The 27,729-nt window shown below is 49.6% G+C and overlaps 1 protein-coding gene across 1 annotated transcript; it reads left to right on the forward strand.

Moving 5' to 3' along the window:
- On the forward strand, positions 1 to 27,469 carry LOC135827838 (uncharacterized). Its single transcript, XM_065340267.1, has 6 exons — positions 1 to 515; positions 632 to 2,065; positions 12,010 to 12,123; positions 22,263 to 22,417; positions 23,894 to 24,979; positions 26,162 to 27,469. Exons 2-6 carry the CDS (start codon positions 865 to 867, stop codon positions 26,279 to 26,281), a joined length of 2,676 nt encoding a protein of 891 aa, XP_065196339.1. The 5' UTR covers positions 1 to 515; positions 632 to 864; the 3' UTR covers positions 26,282 to 27,469.
- The last annotated feature ends 260 nt before the right edge of the window (positions 27,470 to 27,729 follow it).

The raw sequence follows: 27,729 nt of genomic DNA on the forward strand, positions 1-27,729 counted from the left end.
GGGAGGCCGAATATGCACAATACATTGAGCATGATTCAGAGAGGAGCTAGGAGGGCGACATTTTGCTGAATTTGCCCGATCCGGAACAACCCGGGCACATAGATCAGGCTGACACGATCAGGTGGTATTGTGGCAGCTGCGACTCAGTCATTGCTTCTCATATCCACAAGCTTCTCTCGTGTTCCTGTTTACACAGAGTGCGCTCTCCCTCTCTCGCACTCGCAGACGTTCTGTTTTCTTGCTGTGGACTTCGCGTCCAAAAAAACCCTCAAGGCGGCCAAGCCTGTCACGGACAGATCTGGACAAGCTGTCAAGAAACCCGGAGTAGAACGGATCCTTGCAGTGTAGTGGTCAGTACCTCGCACATGGGATCTGTCGTCCTTTGAGTTCCGCTCAGTCAAGGCGCGAGAGGGAAGCGTATGTAAGGACGGTAGCTGCCAGATCAGACTAGGCCCTGCAAAGCAGTTTGTTCGCGCGTGCGGTACGTGTGAAATCGACATACAGGTATAGACAAGGTGAGCGGGTTCACGTCTGTGGCTGCTGCGAGAAGCTGAACATCAATGATTTGTTGATTCTAACCTGTTTTTGTGTGTACGTGTGTTTATGTGTGTACGTAATCTGCTCATGCTAGCAAAAACTCCGGTGACAGCAGTCGAGCGGAAGATATCGGACATATTCACCTTCGTGTAAAATCGGAGTTTCTCGCATTGCCAACCGTGACACGCGTTCCAAAGTCTCTTCGGAACTAGCTTCGCAAGTGCCTTGGGGAAGTGTCACCCCACACACCCGGTCGACTCAATAGTAGTCCGCAAAATCCCAACGGGCGGCGTGCAGCGCCCAGGTTTCCATCACGATCGATGCATAATGGCATTTACGGGAACGCCACCAGCAAACCCACCAGTGCTAGTAGCGGGTGTGAAAAGGACAAGCACGGTCTCCGCGTACGGAAAGGGTTCTGGCAGCGGAGGTGGTACGACCTGCATCGCTGCAAGTAATTGCAGGCCTTCAGCTAATGATACCAGCAGTACTCCTGTGAATCCCATCGACGTCGGTCACACCAGCTTCACCACCATCAGCAGCAGCAGACCTGAAACGTCGTATGATCAAGGAGCGAGTAGCAGCAGCTCGATCGGTGCCCCGTCATACCACAAGGCAGACGAGACCGCAGCTGCTCAGGCAATGTTAGAACTTGTGTACACGTCGCCTCCCTCACTCGACAGCAGCACGCAAGCAAGCCCAGTGGGTAAAACTCCTACAGACGACGAAGCCAAAGAAAACAACAGCAGCCCATCAGCAGCTTCAGAAATGATCCGACACGCCAACGCGCCCCAAGGGAGCTGGACTCCCTACGCGAACGTCACCACAAATGGCGTTGGACTTGTGGGCAACCAACCGGGCATCATGGGAACACCGGAGCAGATGCAACAGGGCAACGGGGCTTGGCAGGCGGCGGCACCCGCGGGCGGCCGGCCAGTCACTGCCATGTCGGACAGCGACGAAAGCGACAGCGAAGAGGAGGAAGAAGACGAAGGAGAACTGACCGGGGCCAACCTTACCGACATGGACCGCGAAAAAGTTAAACAGCAAACCATCAAGAGCATGAAGAAGAAGCGCAACAGACGCGAGAGATTGCGCTGGAGAAAGATAAGGCGGGGTTTCAACAAACTGCGCGAAAATCTTCCTCGCGGTGAGTTCGAGGAGTTGTCCCAGCTGGTCACGTTGCGACGCGCCTGCCGCTACATACCGTACTTGGCGAGACTGGCGTCCACCGGGCAAGATGACCCAGAGCTGGCAGCCAGCGTTTGCGAGGAGATGGACGACCATTCGCTCTACTCTCTAGCGAATCGCACCGGAGCGGGTTCTGGGCAGCAGCAGCAGCAGCAACGGCAAGCACATCAGCAGCAGCAGCAGACGGCCACAACACCAAGCGGGCCCCATCCAGTGGTAGTCACAGCTTCAAGAGCAGCAGCAGCAGCAGCGCTAGCAGTGCCTGTGGGGCCGAGTCCAATGCAGACACAATATCATCATCCGCAAATGCAGCACAAAGACCCCGGCGGACCTCCAGGTAAGTCAACGTCATGTGTATCGGCTCCTCATATTGACGTTAGCTGTTCTAATACGTTGTTGCCTGTACATAGGACACACCGTTTTTTAACTTGTTGTACGCCAAATATTTGTGATTTGGGTTGAACGAAATGGCCTCAACGAAGCTTAAAAATTGGGTAATGTTATAGTTGAAGTTTTCAACCTTGAAATTATTATCGCGAGGTGCAAATCGAGGCTAGCTGTATGCTATGCTTGGCAAGGCTTGCCACTGGGGATCATTTCGGGTAGTCGGGAAGCACACGGGTATGTTTTGAAGTCGTTCCTGGACAACGTCTCTCTCTCTCTCTCTCTCTCCCTCTCTCTCTCCCTCCCTCCCTCTGTCGTTCGCATTTTATCAAAGGTGGCGAAACCATCTGTTTGTGATGCGACGTTAAAACAATTTCAACAACAATTAAGAGGAGCACCAGAGGATAAAAGCTATTTAGATATAGCCTTTGAAAAGATCCACACTAGAAGTTTGCAAGCACAAGCTGTTACCAAGGACTTCAGTGGCTTTGCGTTGATCTTATGATCCGTGACAGCATTTTTGGATGGAGAAGATTGCAGCTGGCTGGCAGTTTAACTGTAGAAATGGAGATTGCCATGCATGTGTGCAGGTGTTCTTGGTTGTTATCAGCATGGCAATCTCCTGCCAAACCCGGTCACTGGCAGTCTGTGTCGCTTGCTGGCCTAGGCTGTCACCCCCCCCCCCCCCCCGTTATAAACTATTAATTTGGGTATGCTGTATTGTGCCCAATGGGATGGTACATTGCATACAGCACTAGCGGTATGGGCATGCACAGTGAGGATATGGTGGGTCAGTTCTGTCTGCATACAGTGTGGCTGCTGGACTGAAATCACCTCCCAGAGTCAATGCGTGTGTAGTGCACAGCCGGGGTCTAGAGCTAATAGTACTGGTGCTCCAGGTCTTCAGGTCAGCAGGTGTCCAGTGGATGAGGATTCAAGTGCCTACTTGCCACCACCCAATAAACACTGCATCCGATGCTGCTGCTGGCTTTGCTGTCACATTGACCCATGGCATTGACTGGGGAAGTTTTTTTAACGACATTCTACTTTCCCCACACACCCAATGCCAAGGCTGAATGTTTCAGAGAAGGCTCTCCAACTGAGTATCTGGCCTTGGTCAGCTGCTGCCGGAATGTCAAAAATATTGTTTAGGGGACAGGCTGAGTCGGGCCACTGAAAATCCCGGACCTTGGCTAGGTTGACTGCTGTGAGCACAATGGAAGGGTATAGAAATAAATATTATAGTTATGCTGATTTGGCTCTTGCTGCTCCTCCCCCCCCCCCCTAGTGCAGTACAGTTAAAGTGCCGTGGGCCCCTGGTGTGTGAGAGCTGGCCACTGTATTGGTAAAGGCCAGATGCAGTGTTGTTCACGCTCAGATCTGTGCCTAGTAGTAAACACACAAGTTCCTGGGTAGCATATGGTTGTGAACTGTTCGAGTGCTTGGACTTGAGAAGTTCCCTTTACAAGTGTATCTACATCATTATCCCCCCCCCCCCCCCCCCCCCCCCGTGTTGCATACTCAAGCCGTGGCCCTGATGGGTTGCTTTGGATCCCTGGAACAGCACCTGCCCGGATGTCTTTGTGCACAGAGAAAGAGTGAGAGAGAGAGAGAGAGAGAGTGTGTGTGTGTGTGTGTGTGTGTGTGTGTGTGTGTGTGTGTGTGTGTGCGTGCGTGTGTGTGTGTGTGCATGTGCATTTCATGCGGCTGCAGCAGCTGAGACCCCTTGCCATGCCAGGCACTTGGCACAAGACAGGGTTGGTTGCCGGTAACTATTCTCCTGGCCTGGGATAGTAATTGCTGAGAGGGCATGGGGTGGGTGTGTGGCATACCGGGTAGAATGGAGGGCAGAATGCCGCCGTGCCTCACTCAGGTTGGTCAAGTAGGACATCCTGTTGCGGTGCACTCCTGGCCTGTATGGTGGCTTCACAACATAGCATTGGCATGGTAATAGACATGTGATAGTACGCACAATCCTGAGCATTTACACTGTAGGAGTAATGGCAGCCATTCATTCAAAACGCACTGTACCAGCCACTGTACCAGCCACTGTACCAGCCACTGTACCAGGTTCAACATTGTAAGGGGGGGGGGGGGGGCATACCTCTTACTGGTCACAAACAGACAGGCATAGAAGCAGTGATGACAGCACTTGCATGGAATGCAGGATGGTTGCATTGTGGCCAGCCCAGTCATCATCTGCACCGCCATGCACCAATCCAAATCACTGCAAGCAAGCAGATAAGTGCTCCAGTGATGAGTGTGAATTGCAAGTTTCAGCATCAAGTGCTTGACAAGTGGCTGACAGGCAATACAAGCCAATGCTTGGCGCATTCACAGCGTGCAAGCCTTGGACATACATGTAGTGTTAGAATGTGGCAGTATGTGTTGTGTTGGACATACTGCTATGACATGTAGCACTGTGTGTGTGTGTGTGTGTGTGTGTGTGTGTGTGTGTGTGTGTGTGTGTGTGTGTGTGTGTGTGTGTGTGTGTGTGTGTGTGTTGTATTGGATCAGTTTTGTGTTAAAACATGTAGCAGTGTGTGTTGTATTGGCCTAGTGTTATAACACTGATCAGTGTGCGTAGCATTGGACATACACGTACAATGCAGTGTTATCAGAGATTACGAGAACTTTACTCATATGTTGGTAAACACGCACCTGGCAATATGGCGGTAAATACATGCCGGAGAGTAATATACAACAGGAAGAAAAGGAGATAAAATGTCTGTGAATACAGTCTGTAAATGTAGTGTTGTCATGCAGCAGTGTGTGTAAGTAGATTGTGTTGGACATAGGTAGTCACTGTAGGGCTTGTGTATAGCTCTCTACAGGCTAGAGTTGTTTTGACCTTTTTAATGATTACCTTAACCAACAACGGTTTAAGAACGGTTTTGGTCGGTTCGTGAATGTTTACCTGCACCACAGTGGTTCTTCTCTGAGGGACACAGCTGCGAGCTTTGCTTTGCGTGGGCGCTGCCCGGGTGATAGCTTCTCAAAGGTGTCAGGGCCGATCTAGTGTGGCGTGACCACTTGTAAACGTGTGTAGGTACGTGCTCCGAGTGGCCCCGGTGTGAAGTCAATTTCCTCTGCCAGTCTGCAACTGGACATTGCAGTGGTGGACGCAGAGCTGATAACCACAAGCACACTTTGTCACAGCCGGTGCCAGGGAAGCAGTTGGGCAGCGGAAGGCACCGGTACGCTCTCTCACCTCCTGCCCTCCTGGCCGGGCCTGGCTCTGTGAATGGTGCGGGAACTGTCGGTACTTCTGCTGCTACATATGTCCAGTTGCTGAGAGTTCCAACGGACAGACGTACACAGACTGGTAACACTTCGCCGGATGCCAACGTGTGGACAGACATCGGGTAGCCAATCGTGGAGCTGGAATCAATGCACGTAATGGGATAAACCTGGGAAACCAAAACCTGGAACAGTGCAAAGCACGTACCTGGCTGGCGTTTGTCTGTGATCGTGAAAGCTGGATGAAAGCATGCATTTCAGGGTGGGCATCTGAACAGGCATGCTGATCTGCTTGTAAAGTATAATGGCAGTGGTGTGTGTGGCATTTAGTCTGTGCAACGTGGGTGGATGGCCGGTACACACACAGACTTGAATCATCTGCTGTTAGTTTCCTGATCTGGCCATGGGATCAATTCATTCCGGGCTGGATCGTGATCACATTCATACTCCACAACTTGGAGCACATACTTGCCATAGAACCAATGGATTCGTGATTACCTCCATTTTAAATTAATGATCCTCCCCAGCTCAGAGCGCAGAGCTTAGTGTGGTGAACTCGATGACTAATTATTACGCAATCCCCTAGATAAGGGTGCTGATAAGTCCTGAGAGTATGAACAGATAGATGTGCATTGCATTGCACAGGGATTATATTATTATTAGTAGCTATACAGTGAATGGGGTGTACAACCCAGAGGGACCACTCTAAACTGGATCTTGCTAATTGCCACGCATCTTACACAGTTCCAATGACCAACCAGGGGATCTGGACAGTGAGCAGCGGGAATGCCTGTGCTTACAGGAGCAGTTTATACAAGTCTGGTAATTGTAAAGAGGACCTGTGGTTTTAACTCGTGGTGGCAGGGCCTAGGGAAGCAGCTGGCTTGGAAATCAGCATCTCCTTGATGGTGTGTAGGAAAGGGTTTGCTCCCCACCCTGGCGGCTCGTGCTATTCGGCCAACTTGACTTCGTACTTGACTGATTCACGTATTTCGTATTGATGATGTGTATTAGGGCAAGTTCAGGTATCGACGTGCCTGGGAATTCAGTATGTCACGGAAATTCTAAGTGCAACCCACTTGAAATGGCGCTGATGATGGATACAGCATACCAAACAATAATATTATTATTATTTTGTTTGTTCGCGTTGACATCACCAAGCAAGCTTGGCTAGTCTTCGCATAAGCCAAATGAACTAAAGAAATGAGGGAACGAGCGAGGCCAATGAGGTGAACACACGCGTGCAGCGGCAGAGTAGGCAAAATGAATAAATAAACGAAATGTCAACTTCAACAATAGAACTGGAAACATTAATAAGAGTATGTAAAAAGTGTTTAACGCGCTACAAGCGATCATCAGAAAACAGTGTGATCTGGCATAGCATAAGGTGCCGTTTGAAGGCTGGCAATATGCAATGTACAGTTTATTGTCTGCCGACAAACATATCAACTAAGTCTGATCTTAAGCCTACGTGTACAGTTGAAAAAACCTGGTGTAAGCGACCTCTGGGTTTAGCGACCACCTGCTCTTATCGACCGTTTTTCCGTGCACCGACAGTTCTGCACAGACATTGCGGGACCTGGTTCTAAAGACCACCTGGCTTTAACGACCGCCTTTGCTTGCACCATGGGGTGGTTGCTTAAACCAGGTTTCACTGTACATCAATTGTGGGCGATGATATGTCATAGAGGATAACATGCAGATGTAGATGGAGATGGGATATGGTTTCCACTAGCCACCTGGTCACTATGGCTGCGGTTACCTTGACAAAGGAACATGACGCAGTCGCACTGGCTTCAGAACCTTCTCTCTCCTTAAAGACCGTGGTAGGCCGGTCACATAGGTGATGGTAGAGAAGACCACGATAGGCTTATTCCATGGGCGATGGCCAAAGAGGCCAGGTGTCACATCTACTATGATCTAGAGTGGAGGAGAGAGGAAACTATGTATGACATCATGCTTTTGGATAAATGTGTACATATTATAATGATGTCATGCTTTGTCTTAGCATTGCGTAGAAAAGTATTGTTTTGGGAGCCGGGGGCTGACGTTCTCCCACTCATTCCGGCTAGGAAGTGTCCTGGCAGCTCAGCTGAACTGGAAACGTTTGGGCTGGGTGTTTGTGGTCTTTCTGACTGGCCTGTATAACTTGGAGCTGTGCATGGTGGGATAGGTACCCACCCTTCCTTGCAATGAGCTGCTTAATTCTGTCACAGATCCTCTCAGCGGCAAGTGCTTGATTGCCCATTCCTAGCCTGTAGACCACACCACCACTCTACCAAGCATCGGAGAAGCCGAGAATGCAAGAGAAGGCTTGCATGCTATATCTATAGGGTTACTAATAACTAGCACCTCTCACTCTCAGGGAGATGCATGAGTGGGTGGAAGGTGCACCCCTGCTGGCCGTGGGGTTTCGACATCATTGCGGGATCTGTGCATGCATTTCCAATTGTATTTGGTTATACAGTGAAGGATGCACATGGGACTTGTAAGACATGCTCCCCTGGCCCAGGTCACCAACTGCAATGCACAGGGGGCTTGTAAGGCATGCTCCTCCAGGTCACCAACTGCAATGCGCAGGGGACTTCAGAGAGCTTTTTGCTCCCAGGTGTTCCCCTTATCCATAGCGGCTTGAGTGGCCATGTCACCTGAGCTGGTTCTGCTCCCCTAACTTAGTACCTCTGCGGCAGGTGGCTGGTTGCCTCATCCCAGTGGCCATCGCATTTGTGGGTTTTCTCTCTAGTACTAGTAGTAGTGGACAGAGTTTCCCTGCATTGTCGAGTTCTAGGATTGGGCGGACCTCCATGGAGCTAACCATTCATGATCCTCATGAATGCAATCCCAAGCAGCGGTGTTCTGACATCTACACCTCAATTAGTGGCTCTCTCTCTCTCTAGCTGCAGTGCTCTCTCAGGCATAAGTACATTATCAGTCACAGGGGTTGGGCTGATCATGGCTGACTGGTCAGACCTATTGGCCCTGCTTCCGGCTCGCACAAAAGCTTCTTTGTCTCACGTTTGGTTCTTGCTGGTTTTTTGCTTTCATTGCTTCACAAAGCTCTGGGCCCACGCAATCCGGCTTGTGGCAGCAAATGCAGCCAAACTCTCCAGTTCAAATTGTCTTAATGTGCATGCATTATTGCCAGCATCTAGAAGAACAGCAGAAACGTGTGGTTTCGAGGGATATGGTTGCTTGAAAAACAAACTACTATTTGTGTGGGAGGTCAGCTGTATATATTTTGACTTGTGGAGAGGTAGATAGGGGAAACCAGCGTGTGAGGCAATGTGTCAAGCCCAAGTGCGACTGCTTGAATTGCTGCAGATAGCATCGCGGTGACCACCATTTACCATTAAAGAAGCAACACTTTGCGGTCGGCACTACATTACGGCCACATCGGCCTGTGTGCAAATCATTGTCCAGTGGCTCTAACTACTGTTTGAAATGCCCTAAGGATGATGCTAGGTGGACACTCAGCTGAAACTAAGGCGCGCTTAAAGTGCTAGTAATGCCGCTGTTATGTCACCATGACAACCAACAATGGCAACCCTTGAGTTGATTCAGCATCACATACACATACATGTATGCGCCGCAAGTGTCTACTGCATTGCATACTACTCCGTGAGCGGCAGGTGATGACCTAGTGGAGAACCGTTCAGCTTAGCCATGGCCTCCAGGAATGGTGAACAACCACCGCAGCTGTTGCATCGTACCCTGGAAGCTGGAGAATAGACGGATTCTGCACCATTGCCCCCCCCCCCCCCCAAATACCGCCAAGATAGCACAGGTTGGCGCCTTGCCTGAGAACTGGCGATGCATTTCAGGAGGTACTCTCGCCCATGTTTGGCCAGTGCAGGCAGCAATTAGCCGGCTCCTGGAGCAGAGCCAGAAGTGAGTGGAGTCAGTGCTTGGGCGCAATGTAGAACTGTGATGGTCGCTGACAGTTGGGAAAGAGTTGGGAGGCTTGTTGGGCAATTACCCTGCATGACTTGTGCCAAGTCGGACAGGCATGTTTATTGGCCTCAGTAGTGCTGTAGGGGTGTTGTTGCTGGGAAGCTGCTGGGTAAGTACGATGATCACTGGCACTTGCACAGATACATACCCAGTATCCATAGCAATTGAGATGACCATTTAGTACATAATTCTAAAGCATAATATGCTGAAAGAGGGCGTTGATGTTGTGCTATTGCGCAACCCGAAATGTGCCCCCTCCTCCCCTTCCCCCCCCCCCCCTCCCCAGTGTAGTCACCAGACACCACAGAGCTTAAAACTCAGAGCTGCAACGAACTATGGCTAGCCTTGCTCCATTGTCATACTGTGTACTCCAGTCTAGATCTGCCTTCACTGGCATGTATCAGATAGAGCACTCTCAGGAGACTGGCTGCATCCTTGTGTAAAAGACTGTTAGATAATGTAATGTCCTGATTGCCGGTGTAAAGATGCTGTCCGGCCACTAATCCAGCAAAGTGCCACTGGACAATACAGCAGGCTGGTATTAGTATTAGCATACTCCACACTGCCATACGCCAGTACTGGACACCTGCCCCATACAGCCAATACTATCACAATGCTGAGAGAATTCCTCAGTGTCTACTGGCAGCTTCAATGGGCCACTACCATTTCTATGTGCATGTACATGAGCATACGTTCACACCTCTCTTGTCAACACCGCTGTCTAAACAGACCCTGGCTGTGAGTAATATGAGTAATATTCGAGTAGTGTTCCGGCTCTGTCACAAGGGCCTCATTCAGTGCGTACACTGCGGAAGATGGGAGGCAGCATGCCTGCTGTGAGATGAACACAATTGAGCACATGGCCCACTGGGCCGCCTGCATGTCCTTAATAGTGCACTGCCGGGATGACAGTGGTTGTACAATTGGGTTCCGCTTAAATGCCTCAAGTGGCCAGCTGAGAAGCTGGCCCTGTGTGTCTCACATGGCCTGCTACATGCGCATGGGAATGTTGTTTCGTGGAGAGATTTACAAGTGTCGGATCTTGTAAATCAAATTGCGTAACACTTAGTCTGAATTGGAGCCTCAGTGCTAGCTGCTGGTGCTGCTGGTGCTGCTGGTGCCTGTCACTTGAGTATCTGCACCGTGTCCGCACCCTGTGTTGTGGTGTTCCCGTGGCAAGTCTTGCACCTGCGACTGGTGTGGGCATCCGGTCAGTGTGTGGCGTGTGTGTGTGTGTGTGTGTGTGTGTGTGTGTGTGTGTGTGTGTGTGTGTGTGTGTATGTGTGTGTGCGGATGAACCTGCCAGCCGCCTGGCTGACAGGATGTGGGAGACCCTGCTGCGTCACTGTTGACATGCTCGGTGGCCCCTCATGACTCAGTCAGTGGCCCCTCATGACTCCGTGGCCTGGGTCACTGGCTGGCACATGCATGGCTATGGCTAAAAGACTCAGTAAAAGTGTGGCCAATTCAATAGCTACTTTAGCTAGTGCAGTCCATCGTATACATGATGTACCTGCTTAAGACATGCATTCTCCCAGCATATCGGATCCTCAGTGATCATCCATAGTGGGGACACCGGAACACAGTCACCAATGATTCCTGTCCTGTCCTTTTTTGGCTCTACATATTCCTCAAGTTTAATTAATTCCCAGAGTGCACATTATTTTTTAAAGCTGCACTCCATCTGTTCAAGTCCCACAGTAAATACTGATATTTGTACACCCCACCGTGTACTCTGCGGAAGGCATCCTGTTTGGCCAGTACCAATGGGAATTTATCAGCATTGCTCATTCCTGCCTATTTCTTTTTCTCGACATTCCTTGTTCCTGCGAAATATGAAAATTCCACCGTACTGTAGCCCTGGCATGCTTGTAAGCTTCAGGAACCATCGCCATAGCCCGGTCAGTGTCTGCTCCAGAGCCAGGTCAGCCAGGTCAGCGACCTGGGAGGTACTTGGACCGGTTTGGAAAAAGAATACCGGGTCGCCTGTGACCCTGTTGGGAAACACATTATGTATACATCAGGGAGTCCTAAAATATTTACAACTCCCTGATGCACATGCAGTAGCCGCATGTGGGAGTGATCCTTTCCTTTTAAACCAGACCGATGCAAGGATCCTGTGGATTGTTCAGATCTTGGACTACTCAGAATGGGTGGGAGGTGGGGGGGGGGGGGGGGGGGGTCCGTCACTTTAACCCAGACTGATACAATGGGAGGCGCAACATGCAGATGGCCTCCAAGCTTACTCCCGTTGTTGCCATGAGGTTCACTATGAAGTCCTGGATGACGCACAGTGGACATCTACTTGCACCTGTACAGAAACAATCACGACACAAGGCTCCTGTGCCGAAGGCTACTGTACCTCATGTGCAGAGTAATTTCGCAAGTCCAGGGCAACTTTGCTCTGTGTAAACAAGCACATGTGCATTTAATTCGTCCTGCTGTTGTGCGGTGCGATTCTGCAATTGAGTGGGACGATTAAACATGAAAATCCATGCACGAACACTAACGCTCTGTATTGGTGTTTATTTTATTTTTTTATTTTTTTAAAGTGAACACAAACCTACAAATCATGTTGAAAGACAAAAAGTACATTGGACTGGGTAGGCGCTATCCACAATGTCAGTTAATAGTGCAATGTGAGTTCTCATTTCTCTCCATGGTCTGTGTGCTGTGGTTGTTTGTGTGTTCACTGCACACACCCAGATCTGCACGCAGCAGAGCATATGCCAGTCATGGCACAGCAGCACTGCATGTACTGTCGCTCGGCCCAGGACCATGCCGACAACCGTCTCCGCATCTGCGTTGACTGCAGCAGAGGTAGGATAGCTAGCAATGATCTACGGCCATTGCTGAGCAAACTGTTCTTGTGGCAGTGACGAGGCAACTTGATGGTTGGAGATGAGGAGCTGGGGGGGGGGGGGGAATGGAGGGATGAAGGTGGCGATGGGGAGGGGGATTGGTGGCGATGGGGACGGGGGGGGGGGGGGAGGAAGGGGATGGAAAGATGGGACGTATGTGTGGGGGTGGGGGGGGGGGGTGGAGGTGGAGGATTGGTTGTGGGGGGGGGGGGGGAGATGGGAATGGAGGTGGAGATAGGGATGGAGAGATGGGAATGGAGGGACAAAGGTAGGGGAGAGGAGAGGAGCTGGGGAAGAGGGAGGGCTCGGTTACATGTACATGTACATTAACTAGACGCGTGGCCTATAATCCAGCAATGCATGATATCTGTGTTAACAGCCGCTGGAGGGTGTCATGTGACTGGGAACACAAGTTAAGAAGACAAATTAACTCCAGCAGGGATTTCTGCATTGCAGACTATCGAATCCAGAGTGCAAAGCTCCACAGCTGTAATGTCTCAGCATGCACACAACGCACGCTATGTAAGGCAATGCATGGTAGATCTAGAAACCCTGGGCATAGGAGAACATGCATTTCGCAGTAGAATGTGCTGGATCAGGCATGCATGATCAGCATTGGCACGTATAGACTGAAGGAGAACCAGAGTGGTCGCCACAACAGCTTCCTTGTGTGGCCCCGTTCAAATCTGATTACCCAGCTGCCATGCCTTACACACCTACATATGCACAGTCTGTTAGAAGACTCTGAACGAATCACCAAGAGCCAACAAAAGGGCCACAGCAACATGATACCATACTTGAGGACATTCATAATTCCTCAATCGGGAACAGCCGAAGTGGTGTTGAGACTGTTGACTGGCCTTGCAACTGACAGATTGTTTCCATTCCATGGAAATGTCATGAACACTATCAGAACCAGCGTAAGGGCTCCTTCTTTCTTGTGGTTGTTTTCAAATGCAAATCAGTGCTGCTATGAAAGTGTAATAACACTCAGACCTCGTTTATCCGGGCGGTCCGGGACCGGGCACTGTCCGTAACTTTGAAATGTCCGTAACTCCGAATCACATACATTTTGATGGGGAAAGGCCATAGATATGGCATATGACGTCACTATTTCCACAAAAAAAGTGACAAAAGAGTAGTAATATTTCCACTGAAACTCGGCCAAAGGGTCCCCGGTAGACCATTGCTACTCTTCATGTTGACTTGGAAGCGCGTCCAATGCTCCCACTTCTTCATGCTCACACATCTCTCTGACAATGAAAACATTTCTTCAAAATGATGCGATATGCTGTGCTAGTAAGATATTTCAAATCCATTAGCTCGAGGGAGCTGACAAAAAGGAAGCGCCTGGAGAAGAAAAACGACCCTAAGCCTTGGTTTTGGTCAGCGATGCTCTTCCACAAGCTTTACACATACACCACTTTACTGCGTACGAAATTATTCGTTCCACTCATTCACAGAGCAACCGGTCAGTACATGGGGTAGTGGTCTACTAGTGAATACAGTATACTCATGATATCCATTTTTTAATTTTTTTAAAACTATTATTCACAAACCCAACTCGTAAAACAAATAATTATGTGGACAAAAACAAACAACTACTGAGTAGGGGCTGCACTGGGCAGCGGTGATGGTGAGGTACCAGGGGCTCCACCGACCAAAGGTCTCGGCTTCAATGCCACAAGCACGCGCCATTGTACGTGTACATATTGTAGGAAATGCTCATTTCGCTAGAAAGTTCAAGAATCTATTTATTCATTTATTTCATATTTGTCTGAAGTCACTAACTAACTTACATTAAAATTACAGTCTTCTCAGATATTTATTTACCGGTTTTCATTCCGTTTGGCTATTGCAGACGCTCGTTTGTAGTGTGCGTCTCACACTACGTAACTGTTTCTGCGTACCGGTAACTTCTTCAGCGGACACAGATACGTGTAACGTGTGCACGTATAACTTGTTCTACATACGCGTGCACCCCTTTGTGTGCGCATGCTGTTCCTTTTTTGCTATGCTCTTGTAAAATGAAATCATTCTTGTTTTCGAGTTATCTGTCGTCCATTGCTTGGACTTCTTTGGAGCGAATAATTATTGAAAGGAAGAGTCAAGATGTATTCTCTTGTTGGAATAATGAGCATGAGCCTGATGTCAGTGATGAGGATATAAATTTAGTTAATCCTCCAGTTCCCACGGAATTCGTATGTTGAGAATTTCGTACATGGTCCTTCGAGCTTCAACACGAGCCCGAGAAATTTGATTTGTGATTATGGCCGAGACGGAGTCTGAGGATCAGCCAAAGACGACAACAGTGTCGGTCCAACGGTTAGTTCGATTGCGTGGAGCACATCGGTCAGCTGCCTCCAAATTGGTATCTAGAATCGATGATTTTGTAGAGAGGATTTCCTATGTTACGAGGAGCTCACCCGAGTGGCAAGGGGAAGATCTCAGCGTAAATGACAGAGAGGATTGTGCTTTGGACCTGAAGAAACTCCGGGAGAAAGTGGATTTGCTGGGGCGTTTGGACTCCCAAATTTTGGACGCCATCGAGGACGACGACATTGAATCTGAAATTTGTGATGCAGCGGATTATCTTATGAAGTACGAGTCCCGCATCGGCAGGGCTACGCGAGCCATTTCAGATGCAAGTCAACTGTTGGAGAATATCGCCAGTGTACGGGCTTCCCAATCCTCACAGCCAAAGTCAGAGTCACTGTCACCCGTTTCCGGAAAGGATGAGTGCTGCACAACAAGCAAGGCCAAGGGCAATCTGGACAGTCGGGAACCAGCTCCAGATGAGACTGGTGAGGACTCGCCAGCTGTCGCCCCGTGTGTCTCGCGTTCCAGTGTAGTATCTAGTACGAGTGCCAGTAGTGGAAGCAGCTTCCACCACCGGATGAAGCTGCCCAAGCTCGAGATTCCTAAGTTCAGCGGTGACATCCGAGCTTGGTCCTCGTTTTGGGACATGTTTGGGTCGGCCATTGATGGCAATGACACCCTGGATGACGTTGATAAGTTCAACTACCTAAAGTCCTTGGTAGTGGGAGAGGCACGAGAGGCAATTGCCGGATTTGCCCTGACAGGAGCCAATTACAGGGCTGCAGTTGACGTCCTCAAGCAACGATTCGGCAACGTCCAGGTCATTGTCGCCAGCCACATGGAGGGCCTCTTGAATGTTGCTTCTGTCACCAGCGAGGATGATGTAACTGGCCTCAGGAAGCTATACACCACCGTTGAGACACACATTCGTAGTTTACAGTCCCTCGGGATGAGTCGCGAGTCTTATGGATCCCTGTTGACGTCTGTTTTGATGTCCCGATTACCCGCAGAGTTCCGGCTCATTGTCAGCCGCAAGATTGCCGGGACTGAGCAGCATTGGGAGATTGGTGAGCTGCTATCGGCTGTCCATCTGGAGCTGTGTGCCAGGGAGCGAGCGGCACCGGCAGCTAAGCCAACCATCCCGATAGCCCAACCCAGAAAGTCCGCACCAGCCACAACGTCAACACTCTACACTGGTGCGCCTGAGCAACTGAAGTGCTTCTTTTGCAATGGTAGTCACACTGCCGGGAGATGCGTAACAGTGACGAATGTTGCCACCCGTAGACAGATCTTGAGGAAGCAAGGCAGGTGCTTCCGATGCCTCAAACGCAATCACATAGCAAAGACCTGTCCGAATGCATACTCTTGTGTCAAGTGTGGTGGGAGCCACAACGTAGCCATATGTAGTGGCGAGAGGCAGCAGAAGGCAGAGGTGAACACGCAGGCTGTTGCTGCGAATGCTTCCGTGGACCCTCGCAGACAGGAATCGGTATTGCTACAGACCGCCAAGGCCGTGGCTTATAATGTCACACAGTCCGATCGCAGCGCCGCTATCCGACTGTTGATGGACGGCGGCAGCCAACGGACGTATGTTACGAGCGCTCTCCGTGACGCTTTGCAACTGCCGGTCCTGGATCAACGTAAGGTCATCATCAAGGCGTTCGGCCAGGACAACACAACGTCCCAAGTAGTTGATGTAGTTCAACTTGGAATCCGAGTCCCCGACGGCGAGGACATCGCGGTACAAGCCTATGCTGTGCCGCTATTGTGTGACCCGATTACTGGCCAATCCATGCACACGTCAGTGGAGCGCTGTAGTCACCTCGATGGATTGGCGCTAGCCGACACCAGATATGACACAGGTACTCGATCAGTGGATCTGCTAATCGGCGCGGACCTCTACTGGACTATTGCAACGGGTAACATCATCCGAGGTGCCGACGGACCTGTGGCCATTGAGACAAAGCTAGGGTGGGTCCTATCCGGTCCAGCCACCGTACTTCCCACGCCAGAAGATACCAGTGCACTGGCCACGCACGTCTTCTCCGTCGAGGAAGAGGCATCAGCAGCAGATCGAGAGCTCACTGACTCCCTGCAAAGGTTCTGGGAAATTGAATCACTTGCAGACCAGGACAAGACGGAGTATGAAGAACTCGTTGAGACAATCGATTTCAACAATGGACGGTATGAGGTCTTTTGTGCACGCGCACATGTTGTCCAGGCGTCAGGGGCCCAGCCTCCCTGCCCATCCGGCCCGCCACACACAACAACGAAACTGAACTGGGAGTTCTACATAATTTCTTGACAAGACGGAGACGGACAGACAAGAAGACCGGACACGACGAGGTAAATTGAAAACTGAAGAAAAAGACTAACATTTATGGCAGCATACGAGCATGCGCGCAACAAAACACAACGTATGACAATGACGTAACCGTTACTTGGATCATGTACAAACTATACATGCAACCAAAACAAGTCAAAGCAGAACACAAAACAAACCAAAATAAACGAAAGGACCACAACAAAAAGAGCCATGAAAAGTCTTTCTACCGATACACAACATATTCCCCACCAAAGACCTTTTCAGGGCTCTACGAGGACCGCGAACACTGTGCCATATGCGGATACGCCGCAAGCGTACTAATCAAACTAACTACAAGAGGCAACAAATAAACAATCGACACGCCAACAAACTCCAACGAAAGTCAACGTCCGACCAGGGACAAACAAATCAAACTCAAACAAATCGAGCAAAAAAAACTATTCAAACAACTCGAGCAAACCGAACTAACAAACAAACTCGAGCAAAACAAACCACTCAAACAAATCGAGCAAACCAAACCACTCAAACAAATCAAATCAAACTAATCAACAAATCACAGCAAGAGCACCTTCTAACTCCGCGTCACACTCACATGGGGTTATTTGCTCACGATGCGTTTTCCTTCGCACCGTCCTTGTCGTAGGAACCAGCCACTCATCGCAGACGTTTATCCGACTTCGTCTACCCTCAGCGCATTCAGCTCCAACGACTTCCGTTGCACCAACCTCCGAGTCGTCGTCTTCACCAGCCACCTCGCGGGACGTCCCTGCCCTCAGCGCATTCAACTCCGACGGACCAGCCACTCCTCGCAGATGTTCATCCATTTCATCTGCCCTCAGCGCATTCAGCTCCGACGAGCCAGCCACTCCTCGCAGACGTTTCCTCGCTCAGCGCCTTCAGCTCAGACGACGTCGTTTCGGTGATTTGTTCACGATGCGTTTTCCTTCGCACCGGAGTTCCTTCCAGTTCCTCGTCTCCCTGACAATCCTGGCGTGGTCGCCAAATTTTGTGCACGCGCACATGTTGTCCAGGCGTCAGGGGCCCAGCCTCCCTGCCCATCCGGCCCGCCACACACAACAACGAAACTGAACTGGGAGTTCTACATAATTTCTTGACAAGACGGAGACGGACAGACAAGAAGACCGGACACGACGAGGTAAATTGAAAACTGAAGAAAAAGACTAACATTTATGGCAGCATACGAGCATGCGCGCAACAAAACACAACGTATGACAATGACGTAACCGTTACTTGGATCATGTACAAACTATACATGCAACCAAAACAAGTCAAAGCAGAACACAAAACAAACCAAAATAAACGAAAGGACCACAACAAAAAGAGCCATGAAAAGTCTTTCTACCGATACACAACAAGGTCAGACTACCATGGAAGGACGATCATCCATTGTTGCCGGACAATTTCCAACTCTGCAAGTCCAGACTCGTCGGTCTCCACAAACGGCTCCGCAAGGATCCTGAGCTGCTCAAGTCCTACAATGACACCATCGAAGAGCAGCTGCGTACCGGCATCATTGAACCCGTGGAGACAGAAGACAGCACAGTCGGTCGAACGCACTATTTGCCGCATCATGCTGTCGTGCGAAGTGATAAATCGACAACGAAGGTGCGTGTGGTGTACGACGCGTCAGCTAAAACAGCCGGCACGTCCCTTAACGCATGTCTGAGATCAGGTCCACCACTCACCGGCAGTATTGTGGATATCTTGTTGAGGTTCCGCACCCATGAGGTCGCGCTGTCAGGCGACATTGAGAAGGCATTTCTCATGATATCGATCGCCGAAGAGGACAGGGACGTCCTGCGATTCCTGTGGTTTGACGATGTCACGAAAGACAATCCCGAGATTGTTGTATTCCGCTTCACCCGCGTTGTGTTCGGCGTCACATCCAGCCCGTTTCTGTTGAACGCAACCGTGAGACACCACCTCAGCCAGTTCAGCCAAGAAGATCCTGAGTTTGTGCAGACTCTGGCCGACGGGACTTATGTGGACGATATCAATGTGGGTGGTGAAACGGATGACGAAGTGTACATGCTGTACTTGAAATCAAAGCTTCGTCTGGCCGACGGCGGATTCAACCTACGCAAGTTTGTTACCAACTCACCTGACCTCAGACGTCGCATCAAACACAGTGAAGCCAGTCTTGCAATGGTCAGCAGCAATGGTAACTCGCAAGTCCCGAGCTCACCTGATCCAACCTATGCCGAATTGTCCCTGGGACAGCCGCAGGAGACGAGGGACTCGCTACACAAGGTGTTGGGAGTCACTTGGAACTACCAGCAGGACACCCTCATCTTCGACATGGCACAAGTGGCGCGACTCGCCAAGGAAGTGACACCAACAAGACGTCACATTGTCGGCATAGCAGCGCGCTTCTTCGACCCACTTGGCTTCCTCGCACCGGTGATCCTGCTGTTCAAACTGATGTGTCGCGATCTATGCCAGAGCAAACTGTCCTGGGACGACTCACTTGAGCCTACTCAACTTCGTCAGTGGAACAAGCTAGTCGAATCCCTCAACGGTGGACCTACCCTACAGCTGCCAAGGTGGCTGTCGTCAGCATTTGCCGACATGGACGCAGATGCCATCAGAGCGTTCTCTCTGCGGGGTTTTGCAGATGCATCCAGTCAAGCCTATGGTGCAGTCCTCTACTTGTGCGTTGACAGCGGCACTAGACGAGATGTGCAGTTCCTTGTGGCCAAGACCAAGGTCGCACCACTGACCGGGATGACGATACCCCGACTTGAACTACTAGCTGCAGTACTACTGGCGAAGCTTGTGCAATCAGTGACGACCGCACTGGAGCCTACAGTCAGTATCGAGAATGTATTGTGCTACACCGACTCGCGCGTTACGTGGCACTGGATTACCGAACAGCGTGAATGGAAGCAGTTTGTGCGACGCCGTGTTCAGGAGATACGGGAGAGAGTGCCAGCGGCAGCCTGGCGTCATTGTCCTGGCAAGGACAACCCAGCGGACGTCGCTTCCAGGGGAACCACGCTAATTGAACTTGCGCTGGACGAGAAATGGAAATGTGGGCCAGCATGGCTAAAGACATCTGACGGACAGGAAATCAGCGCTAGTAGCATGCCCGAGGAGTGCCGTGCAGAGATGAGCAGAAGAGAAATGGAAGTCGTCGACAACTCAGCCGCCTTACTGACAACGACACATCCATCGTCAGACATCGGACTGGTCATCGACTGTACCCGCTTCAGCAATTACAACCGACTTCTGAGAGTGACAGCTACAGTGCTGAAGGCCGTACAGCGCTTCAAGTCTAAACGGCAAGAGAGTGAGAGCGAACTCGCGGCTGGAGATTTAGATCTCGCCGAGAAGCTGTGGATCAACCATCTTCAACTTGCGCTCCCGTCTCATCAGCACTACAAGTCTTGGCAGGCAGAATTCGGTCTGTTTGTGGACAACGGTCTCATCCGCTGCGGTGGCCGACTCCAGAACTCTGATTTGCCTCTGACAACCAAGCACCCGTACCTTCTGCCGAAGGATCACCACGTGACTGACCTGATTGTTAATGAGTGCCATGCCCGAATGATGCATGGTGGGGTCAAAGCCACACTAACGGAGTTTCGCGCATGTTTCTGGCTAGTGAAGGGACGTCAACGGATACGTCAAATTATTCACAGCTGCAGAACTTGTCGTCGCCACAACTCGAAGCCATACACAGGACCCAAAGCACCTCCGCTACCAAGATTCCGGGTAGAGCAGACTACTCCATTCAGCTACGTGGGAGTTGACTATGCCGGACCACTACACATCCGGAACGAGAATGGTCCAGCCAAGGTTTGGATATGCCTGTTTACGTGCTGCACGACTCGAGCAGTTCATCTAGATGTCGTTAGTGAAATGTCCACGTCGGCGTTTATGTTGGCATTTCGGCGCTTGTCCGCCCGATTTGGAACACCAGCCAGTGTAATTTCCGACAACGCAGCAACTTTCAAGGCCGCAGCGCGGAAATTGGTCAACTCAAGGGTCAACTGGCTATTTAATGTCGAGAAGGCACCGTGGTGGGGTGGGATATTCGAGCGCCTAATCAAGTCGATGAAGGGCTGCTTGAAGAAGGTCATTGGCAACGCGCATTTGTCTTTAGATGAATTGCAGACTATTCTGATGGAAGTGGAGAGAACTCTGAACTCGAGGCCACTAACGTATGTATCGTCGGAAGACACCGAGGAGCCCCTCACCCCCAGCCACTTGCTATGTGGGCACCGATTGCATGGTCAGGCGGATGAGCTTGTGCCCCAAATGGACCCGGACTTTGACTTAACTCCAGGAGACGCCAACCGGCGACTGGCATACCTCGACAGCATCCTCACCCATTTCTGGAGTCGATGGCGACGGGAGTATTTGGTTGACCTTCGCGACAGCCATCGCAGCTTGCAGACTACAGCCGGAGACGCGGTGTCACTTGATGATGTGGTGGTAATTGAGGACGAGTCAGCCAAGCGATGTCAATGGAACCTTGGAAGGGTCCATGAGCTGCACACGGGAAGAGACGGGCAAGTTCGTGCCGTTACGCTTCAGATGGGTTCAGGCCGGAAGCGCCATTACTTGAAGAGACCAGTCCAGCGCCTCTATCCCGTAGAGTTGTCTAACAGTCAGCAGGTTGACGTTGAGCAGCATGAAGACGCTCCAGCACGCCGACCAAGATCGCAGAGACGCGCAGCTGCTCACGCAAATGAGATGAGACAAGCGCTGATCACTAATAACTGCATTTAATTTGGGTCTAGTCACAATTGTCCATAACTGGCCAATTGGGGGGAGTGTAGGAAATGCTCATTTCGCTAGAAAGTTCAAGAATCTATTTATTCATTTATTTCATATTTGTCTGAAGTCACTAACTAACTTACATTAAAATTACAGTCTTCTCAGATATTTATTTACCGGTTTTCATTCCGTTTGGCTATTGCAGACGCTCGTTTGTAGTGTGCGTCTCACACTACGTAACTGTTTCTGCGTACCGGTAACTTCTTCAGCGGACACAGATACGTGTAACGTGTGCACGTATAACTTGTTCTACATACGCGTGCACCCCTTTGTGTGCGCATGCTGTTCCTTTTTTGCTATGCTCTTGTAAAATGAAATCATTCTTGTTTTCGAGTTATCTGTCGTCCATTGCTTGGACTTCTTTGGAGCGAATAATTATTGAAAGGAAGAGTCAAGATGTATTCTCTTGTTGGAATAATGAGCATGAGCCTGATGTCAGTGATGAGGATATAAATTTAGTTAATCCTCCAGTTCCCACGGAATTCGTATGTTGAGAATTTCGTACACATATAAGTATATAGGCATACAAAGTACAAATAATTATTTGAAAGGGTGGTGAGGTGACAACAGTATTGAGGACTGCAGTAAACAGAACCAGCTGAAGTGACATTTTACGAAAAAAATACAATTTTTTATTCGTCTTCCTTCCCCAGGTGCACATCAGAACTGTCACCCATCGGCTGCTGCCACCATGTCCAGTTATCCTGGACAAGCGTGGAAGTGTGCCAATTGCAGAGTGCTGCCAACACATCACCCCTCTAGTGCTGTGCCGCCGCACCAGCAAACAGCTATGCCAGGCATTTACACTGTGAGTACAGTCGTCCCTCTCTAATCCGGCACTTGTTTATCCGGAACCCTTGCCAACCGGCGCACTTTCTGATGAAACCGATTTTTTTCGTTCAATTCCTACGTCTTAATCCGGCACTTGAATTCCGCCTCCGGCAGTGACTTTTTGAAACGAATCGCTCAAACTGCACGTAGTTTGATTTCATAATCCGGCAGTCCTAGGGTTCCCAGTAAAAAGGCAACGCCTGTTGGGAGTTCCCTAGTAAAATAATAAATTCTACTACTACTAGTCGACTGTGCTTGTGTGTGCAAGAGTACGTATGCATGTGAACATGTTCTCTGTTTTACTTTATCACTGTGTATATTCCTGGAGAAAAGTTGAGAATATAAAGCCGTGCACCAAATACTGGGGTCGACACGGAAAAACCCTGCGTTTTGACGTATGATACATGCATGTAATTGGGTAGGGCCGGGTCAAAGGGCAGGATTTCTTAATCCAGCACCCTCGTTAATCCAGCAGAAAATGCCGTAGCAAAAGGTGCCGGATTAGAGAGGGACGACTGTAGTAGTAGTAGTAGTAGTAGTGTGTGTGTGTGTGTGTGTGTGTGTGTGAACAAAATGAAAAAATGAAATTAGGGATTCATTGGCCGGAAAAAGCCTTGTGGCATGTACCAGGCTAAAATTGGTGGCAGTCAATTCATCAGCCTTGCAAGCTGTTGAATGGTGTAATCCTAGCACAAGTTGCTATGTCTAACATAGCTTGTTCCCTATCACCCCTTCAGCGATGGCCAGGAGTAGCGAGTTTGAGTACGAGTGTGTGTGTGTGTGTGTGTGTGTGTGTGTGTGTGTGTGTGTGTGTGTGTGTGTGTACATGTGTCTGTGCATGTGTGCATGTGTTCTTGTGTGGGCATGCTCGTGCATGCAAATGGAAGATGAGTAGATGACTGATATATCCTTACCAGCATGTTCCTGGTAGTTGATGAAGAGTACTATTATTCCAACATCCACTCACAAGACTGAATGAATAAATCCTACAGCTGTCTCAAGGTGTTTGGCCCTACAGTCCATTTCAAAACAATACGACGCGTAGGGTTTTTGAAATATTTCAAATTTGGCTGGACCTTTTTGAGAATAGTTTTCGGAATATTGCTCAGGATCGCTCCACAATTACTCTCAAATAGTTTCTAAACGATTGGATAACAGACGCCCAATTTGGAAAAATTTATGCACAAAGTGATCACAGATTTTATGTGGTATAGATGCTGGCATAACGGTTTTTTCCTAGGTACGCGTCTATAGTTTTGAAATGGACTGTAACTGATTGTCTTAGCTTAGTTATACTTTCTGAAGTTAGCTGTTCCTTCGTTGAACACATGCTTCCTGCCAAACTTGACATTTGACCGACTCACGACTGCCTCTAATCTAAGCTCGTAGTCAAAATTTGTTGATGACATCTGTTTTCCTTTGTTTCACTTTCTCACCCCACGCATTCCTGCAGATACGCCATTCGGTTCCAGAGTTGGTGCATATGCCCAAGGACGGGGCCCAAGTCTCGGCCCCCGTGCCGAGGTACATCTTTGCCCCGCCCGTCGGACAGCCAGGCATGACCCAGCCCGTGGCCATAGTCAATGTTCATCCCGCGGCGGCGCAGGGCGGCATGCAGCTGCAGGCCCACGCGCCCCACCCGGGGCCGATGTACCCCGGGGCGCCGGTGCCCCGGGGCGTCCAGATGATTCCGATCCCGATGGCCAGTTTCAACCACCACGCTGCCGCGCCCCATCAGCCATGCCAACAACAACGACCAACGCACCCGCCCACGCCACCAAGCAGTTTACACGCACTGCCTGTGCTTCAGCCAACCAGCAAGCCACCAACCAGCAGTCCTGTCGGAGCGCCAGTCACCACAGCGGCAAGACGGCCGTCGACACCGAAGAGCCATTGCTCCGTGATCAGCCACGCATCGCAGGATCAACATCACAGCCTGCAACCAGCCGACATCATGGACCTCAGCAAGACGGAAACCATCGCCCTGTTCGATCGGCTCTATGAGAAGACCGTCGAGAAGCTGCAACTAGGAGTGTCCTCAACTGTACCCAGTCTTACTGAAGGCAATGCTGCAGCTAGCTCTCACACACTGCCGGTGCTAGATCGTGTATCAGCAGCACAAGCAACACCTGAACGAATGCCCATACACCAGCCTGGTCCGCCTGAGTTGATTCGGCAGGCGCCACTGCGCTTGAGCATGGAGACTACCGACAGCGGCCGCCTCAGCCAACGTGGCAAGGCCCGTAGCGCGCGTGGCGTGCGTTCCCGCCTGCGTTCCCGTTCGCCTCTTAGCCGCGGCGCAGGGCGATTGCCATCGATGACACCGACACCGCCCTTGACAGTGATGCTCGACGAAACAGGCCCGACAGGAACTGGTGTTAAACAGCATTCTAGCGCATCAAGTCATCGTGATGGCTACACACCCTCACCACCAGCAGCAATCACAGAGAAATGGACGAGTTGCGTTGGCTGCGGAGGTCAGTCACAGTTCTTCTGCTCCCAATGCCGGATGGTATCCTACTGCAGCACGGAATGTCAGGTACTGAAACGTGTGTGTATGTGTTGGTGCGTGTGTGTGTGTGTGTGTGTGTTTGTGTGTGTGTCTGTGCATTTGTGTGCATTAACGCATGTGTGTGTGTGTGTGTGTGTTGTGCGTGCGTGCGTGCGTGCATGTGTGAGGCTGTGTGCATCTGTGCATCCGTGTTTTTGTGTTCACGTTTGCATGTGTTGCTTACTTCCGAGTGACATAAAAATTCGTACTCTAAGTCTACAAATGTTCGGCCCATTCAAATTTCGGCCTCCCAGGGCTAAAACACATTTCGGCTACAACAAATGTTCGGCCTGTACTGCTTCTGCCTGTACCTGTATACACTGTCACACTGAACCTTGCAACACAAAAATTTCGGCTGCAACACATTTTCGTCCAAATATGATCAGGCCGAAAATAGCCGAAAATAAATTATGTGAAACTCGGGTATTGAGCCAATAATAAAAGTATATAAAAAAATTATATACAATCCATTTCAAAACTATAGACGCGTACCTAGGCAAAAACCGTTATGCCAGCATCTATACCACATAAAATCTGTGATCACTTTGTGCATAATTTTTTCCAAATTGGGCGTCTGTTATCTAATCGTTTAGAAACTATATGAGAGTAATTGTGGAGCGGTCCTGAGCAATATTCCGAAAACTATTCTCAAAAAGGTCCAGCCAAATTTGAAATATTTCAAAAACCCTGCGCGTCTATAGTTTTGAAATGGACTGTAGTATCTAGTTACAGTGGTGGAGAGTTACTCTTAACTCGTTTCCATATGTCCTTTTCCTTTCTAATAAATATGTGCTGAATATTAATTTTGTTGGCTTACAGTATTTCATAGTACTATGTTTTTAGCCAATTTACTCAGTATACTGGTTTTTCTGGTCAGGTATCTGAACTGGAATTTTCAGGGTCCTGAAAAAATTCTTTCTCATGATGCAATGGACAGTTAGTCAGTAAGCATTTTTCCTTCCTTTATTATCCACAGGGAATAGTATGCAATGTCCAGGGTACTTTACTTATCTCTTTTTTTTCACTAGAAACCACAAAACTATTAGATGAAGAACATGTAGTGATGAATGATGCATTCATGTATACTCCAGTATGATAACGAGGCAGGAGTGACTCGACTTTATACTGACGTTTTACCGTACATTCCGTTTGTTTGTGCTTCACACACAGGAGAGGAGCTGGCAAATACACTGCGGATCCTGCGTCAGGAAGACCAACCCAGCGGCGCAATCCGAAAGCAATTCTCCGGGGCATGCGGGCGGGACGATGGTGAGGGAGAGGAGTCTTTAACCACCCACCGATTCGTCATGTACCACAGCAATCCGTTAGACGCGGGAAGTGTGAAGTAATGGCCATTCAGCTGCTCTCCTTCAATTGAGTTACACAGCTACTCACCCAGATGAGTGTGGTGCCGGCTTCCAAAGCTACATGTAGCTGATGCTAAACCAAAGAGTGAGTTTCAATGCCTGAACTTATAAGTTCTACAGAACAAACTTGTCGGAGAGAGGTATTGTAGTCCGGAGAGGTGCTATCTCTTGGATTGCCAATACCAGTAATGATGCGGCGTTGTTCACTAACCACCATCACCGGCCCCTCTCCCCATCCCTCCAGCTGCTGGAATTTGCCGAGGACCTCTAACCCGGGCCCAAGGAGCATGATGTACACAATACACCACGCGCAGCTGGTGTAGAGAGCTGTCGATTCCCCACCATGAACCGGTTCAAATAATTATGGTCAAGAAAAGCCGGGTTACCGACTGCAGTCTCGGGCTCTGTGTGATCAAAGGTTTCGCGGTGGTATTTCGTATTCTAAAAACTGTATACTGGGCTCACCATCGCAAGTGCTTCGACCAGGTGCCTATTCACAAGAACACGATTATATTCGATATAGTGGGCAAACAATGCGCGTGAGTGTGTGTATATATATTATGTGTGTGTGTACATGATGTGTGTGTGTGTGTGTGTGTATGCGTGCGTGCGTGCGGGCGTGTATGTACGTGTGTGGAAGCCTAAAAGGTGTGTTACGTGTCGTAGTTTGTACCATTGAGTAAGTCCTGTCAATTCCAGATTTTGAGCTGCCAACTATTTCCCAACCCTCCTCGGCTTGAAATTACTTGCTTTACACCTCAGCCTGCTCTATAAAATCATATACATCATCATCATCATCATCATCACAGACCAAATTATGATTACGAATAATTATTTCCGCAATATCAAACTTGCCCCAGTCTCTCAATTGAGCTGTTTTTTTCTTCTTCCAGCGAATATCAACAAATCCACTGTATGCGCTCTCAATGATGCTCTCTTGATATTTTGTATGGAGTCGTCTTGTTTTTTTATGTATGACATGTGATTATGGACGGCACGCTGTTATCATAGTAACGCTGGTGGTGATATGATTTCTCGATATTTCCACTCCATTGACTTACGTGTACATGATGTGTGACTAGTCACATTGCAGCCATACTGTAACTCCTGACCGAGTTGTTTAGCAGTGGAACTGCAGTAAAGCCCTGTCAAGGCGACCACCTGTCCCCGAGGACAATTACAATTACAACTGGGCTAAGAATTGCATGCATTGTGCCCCACTATTTCCTGGTTTTGTTGTTGTTGTTTCAAATCTTTGCTTCGTGTGCTGAAGTACAGTATGTCAACAGCAAACCCAAACGGTAAACAAACAGAAACGATCATTCTGACGCGACGCGAAAGTTAAACTCACGTTATTTGGCTCGCGCGTCG

This window comes from Sycon ciliatum, chromosome 12 (assembly GCF_964019385.1).
Source record: "Sycon ciliatum chromosome 12, ocSycCili1.1, whole genome shotgun sequence".
NCBI lineage: Eukaryota > Metazoa > Porifera > Calcarea > Leucosolenida > Sycettidae > Sycon > Sycon ciliatum.

Excerpts from the sequence above, each read along its gene's own strand:
- LOC135827838 (XM_065340267.1), top strand. The coding sequence starts at position 865 with ATGGCATTTACGGGAACGCCACCAGCAAACCCACCAGTGCTAGTAGCG. Across the intron at positions 2,066-12,009 it reads AGACCCCGGCGGACCTCCAG|ATCTGCACGCAGCAGAGCAT; the intron begins GTAAGTCAACGT and ends GCACACACCCAG. Across the intron at positions 12,124-22,262 it reads CTGCGTTGACTGCAGCAGAG|GTGCACATCAGAACTGTCAC; the intron begins GTAGGATAGCTA and ends TTCCTTCCCCAG.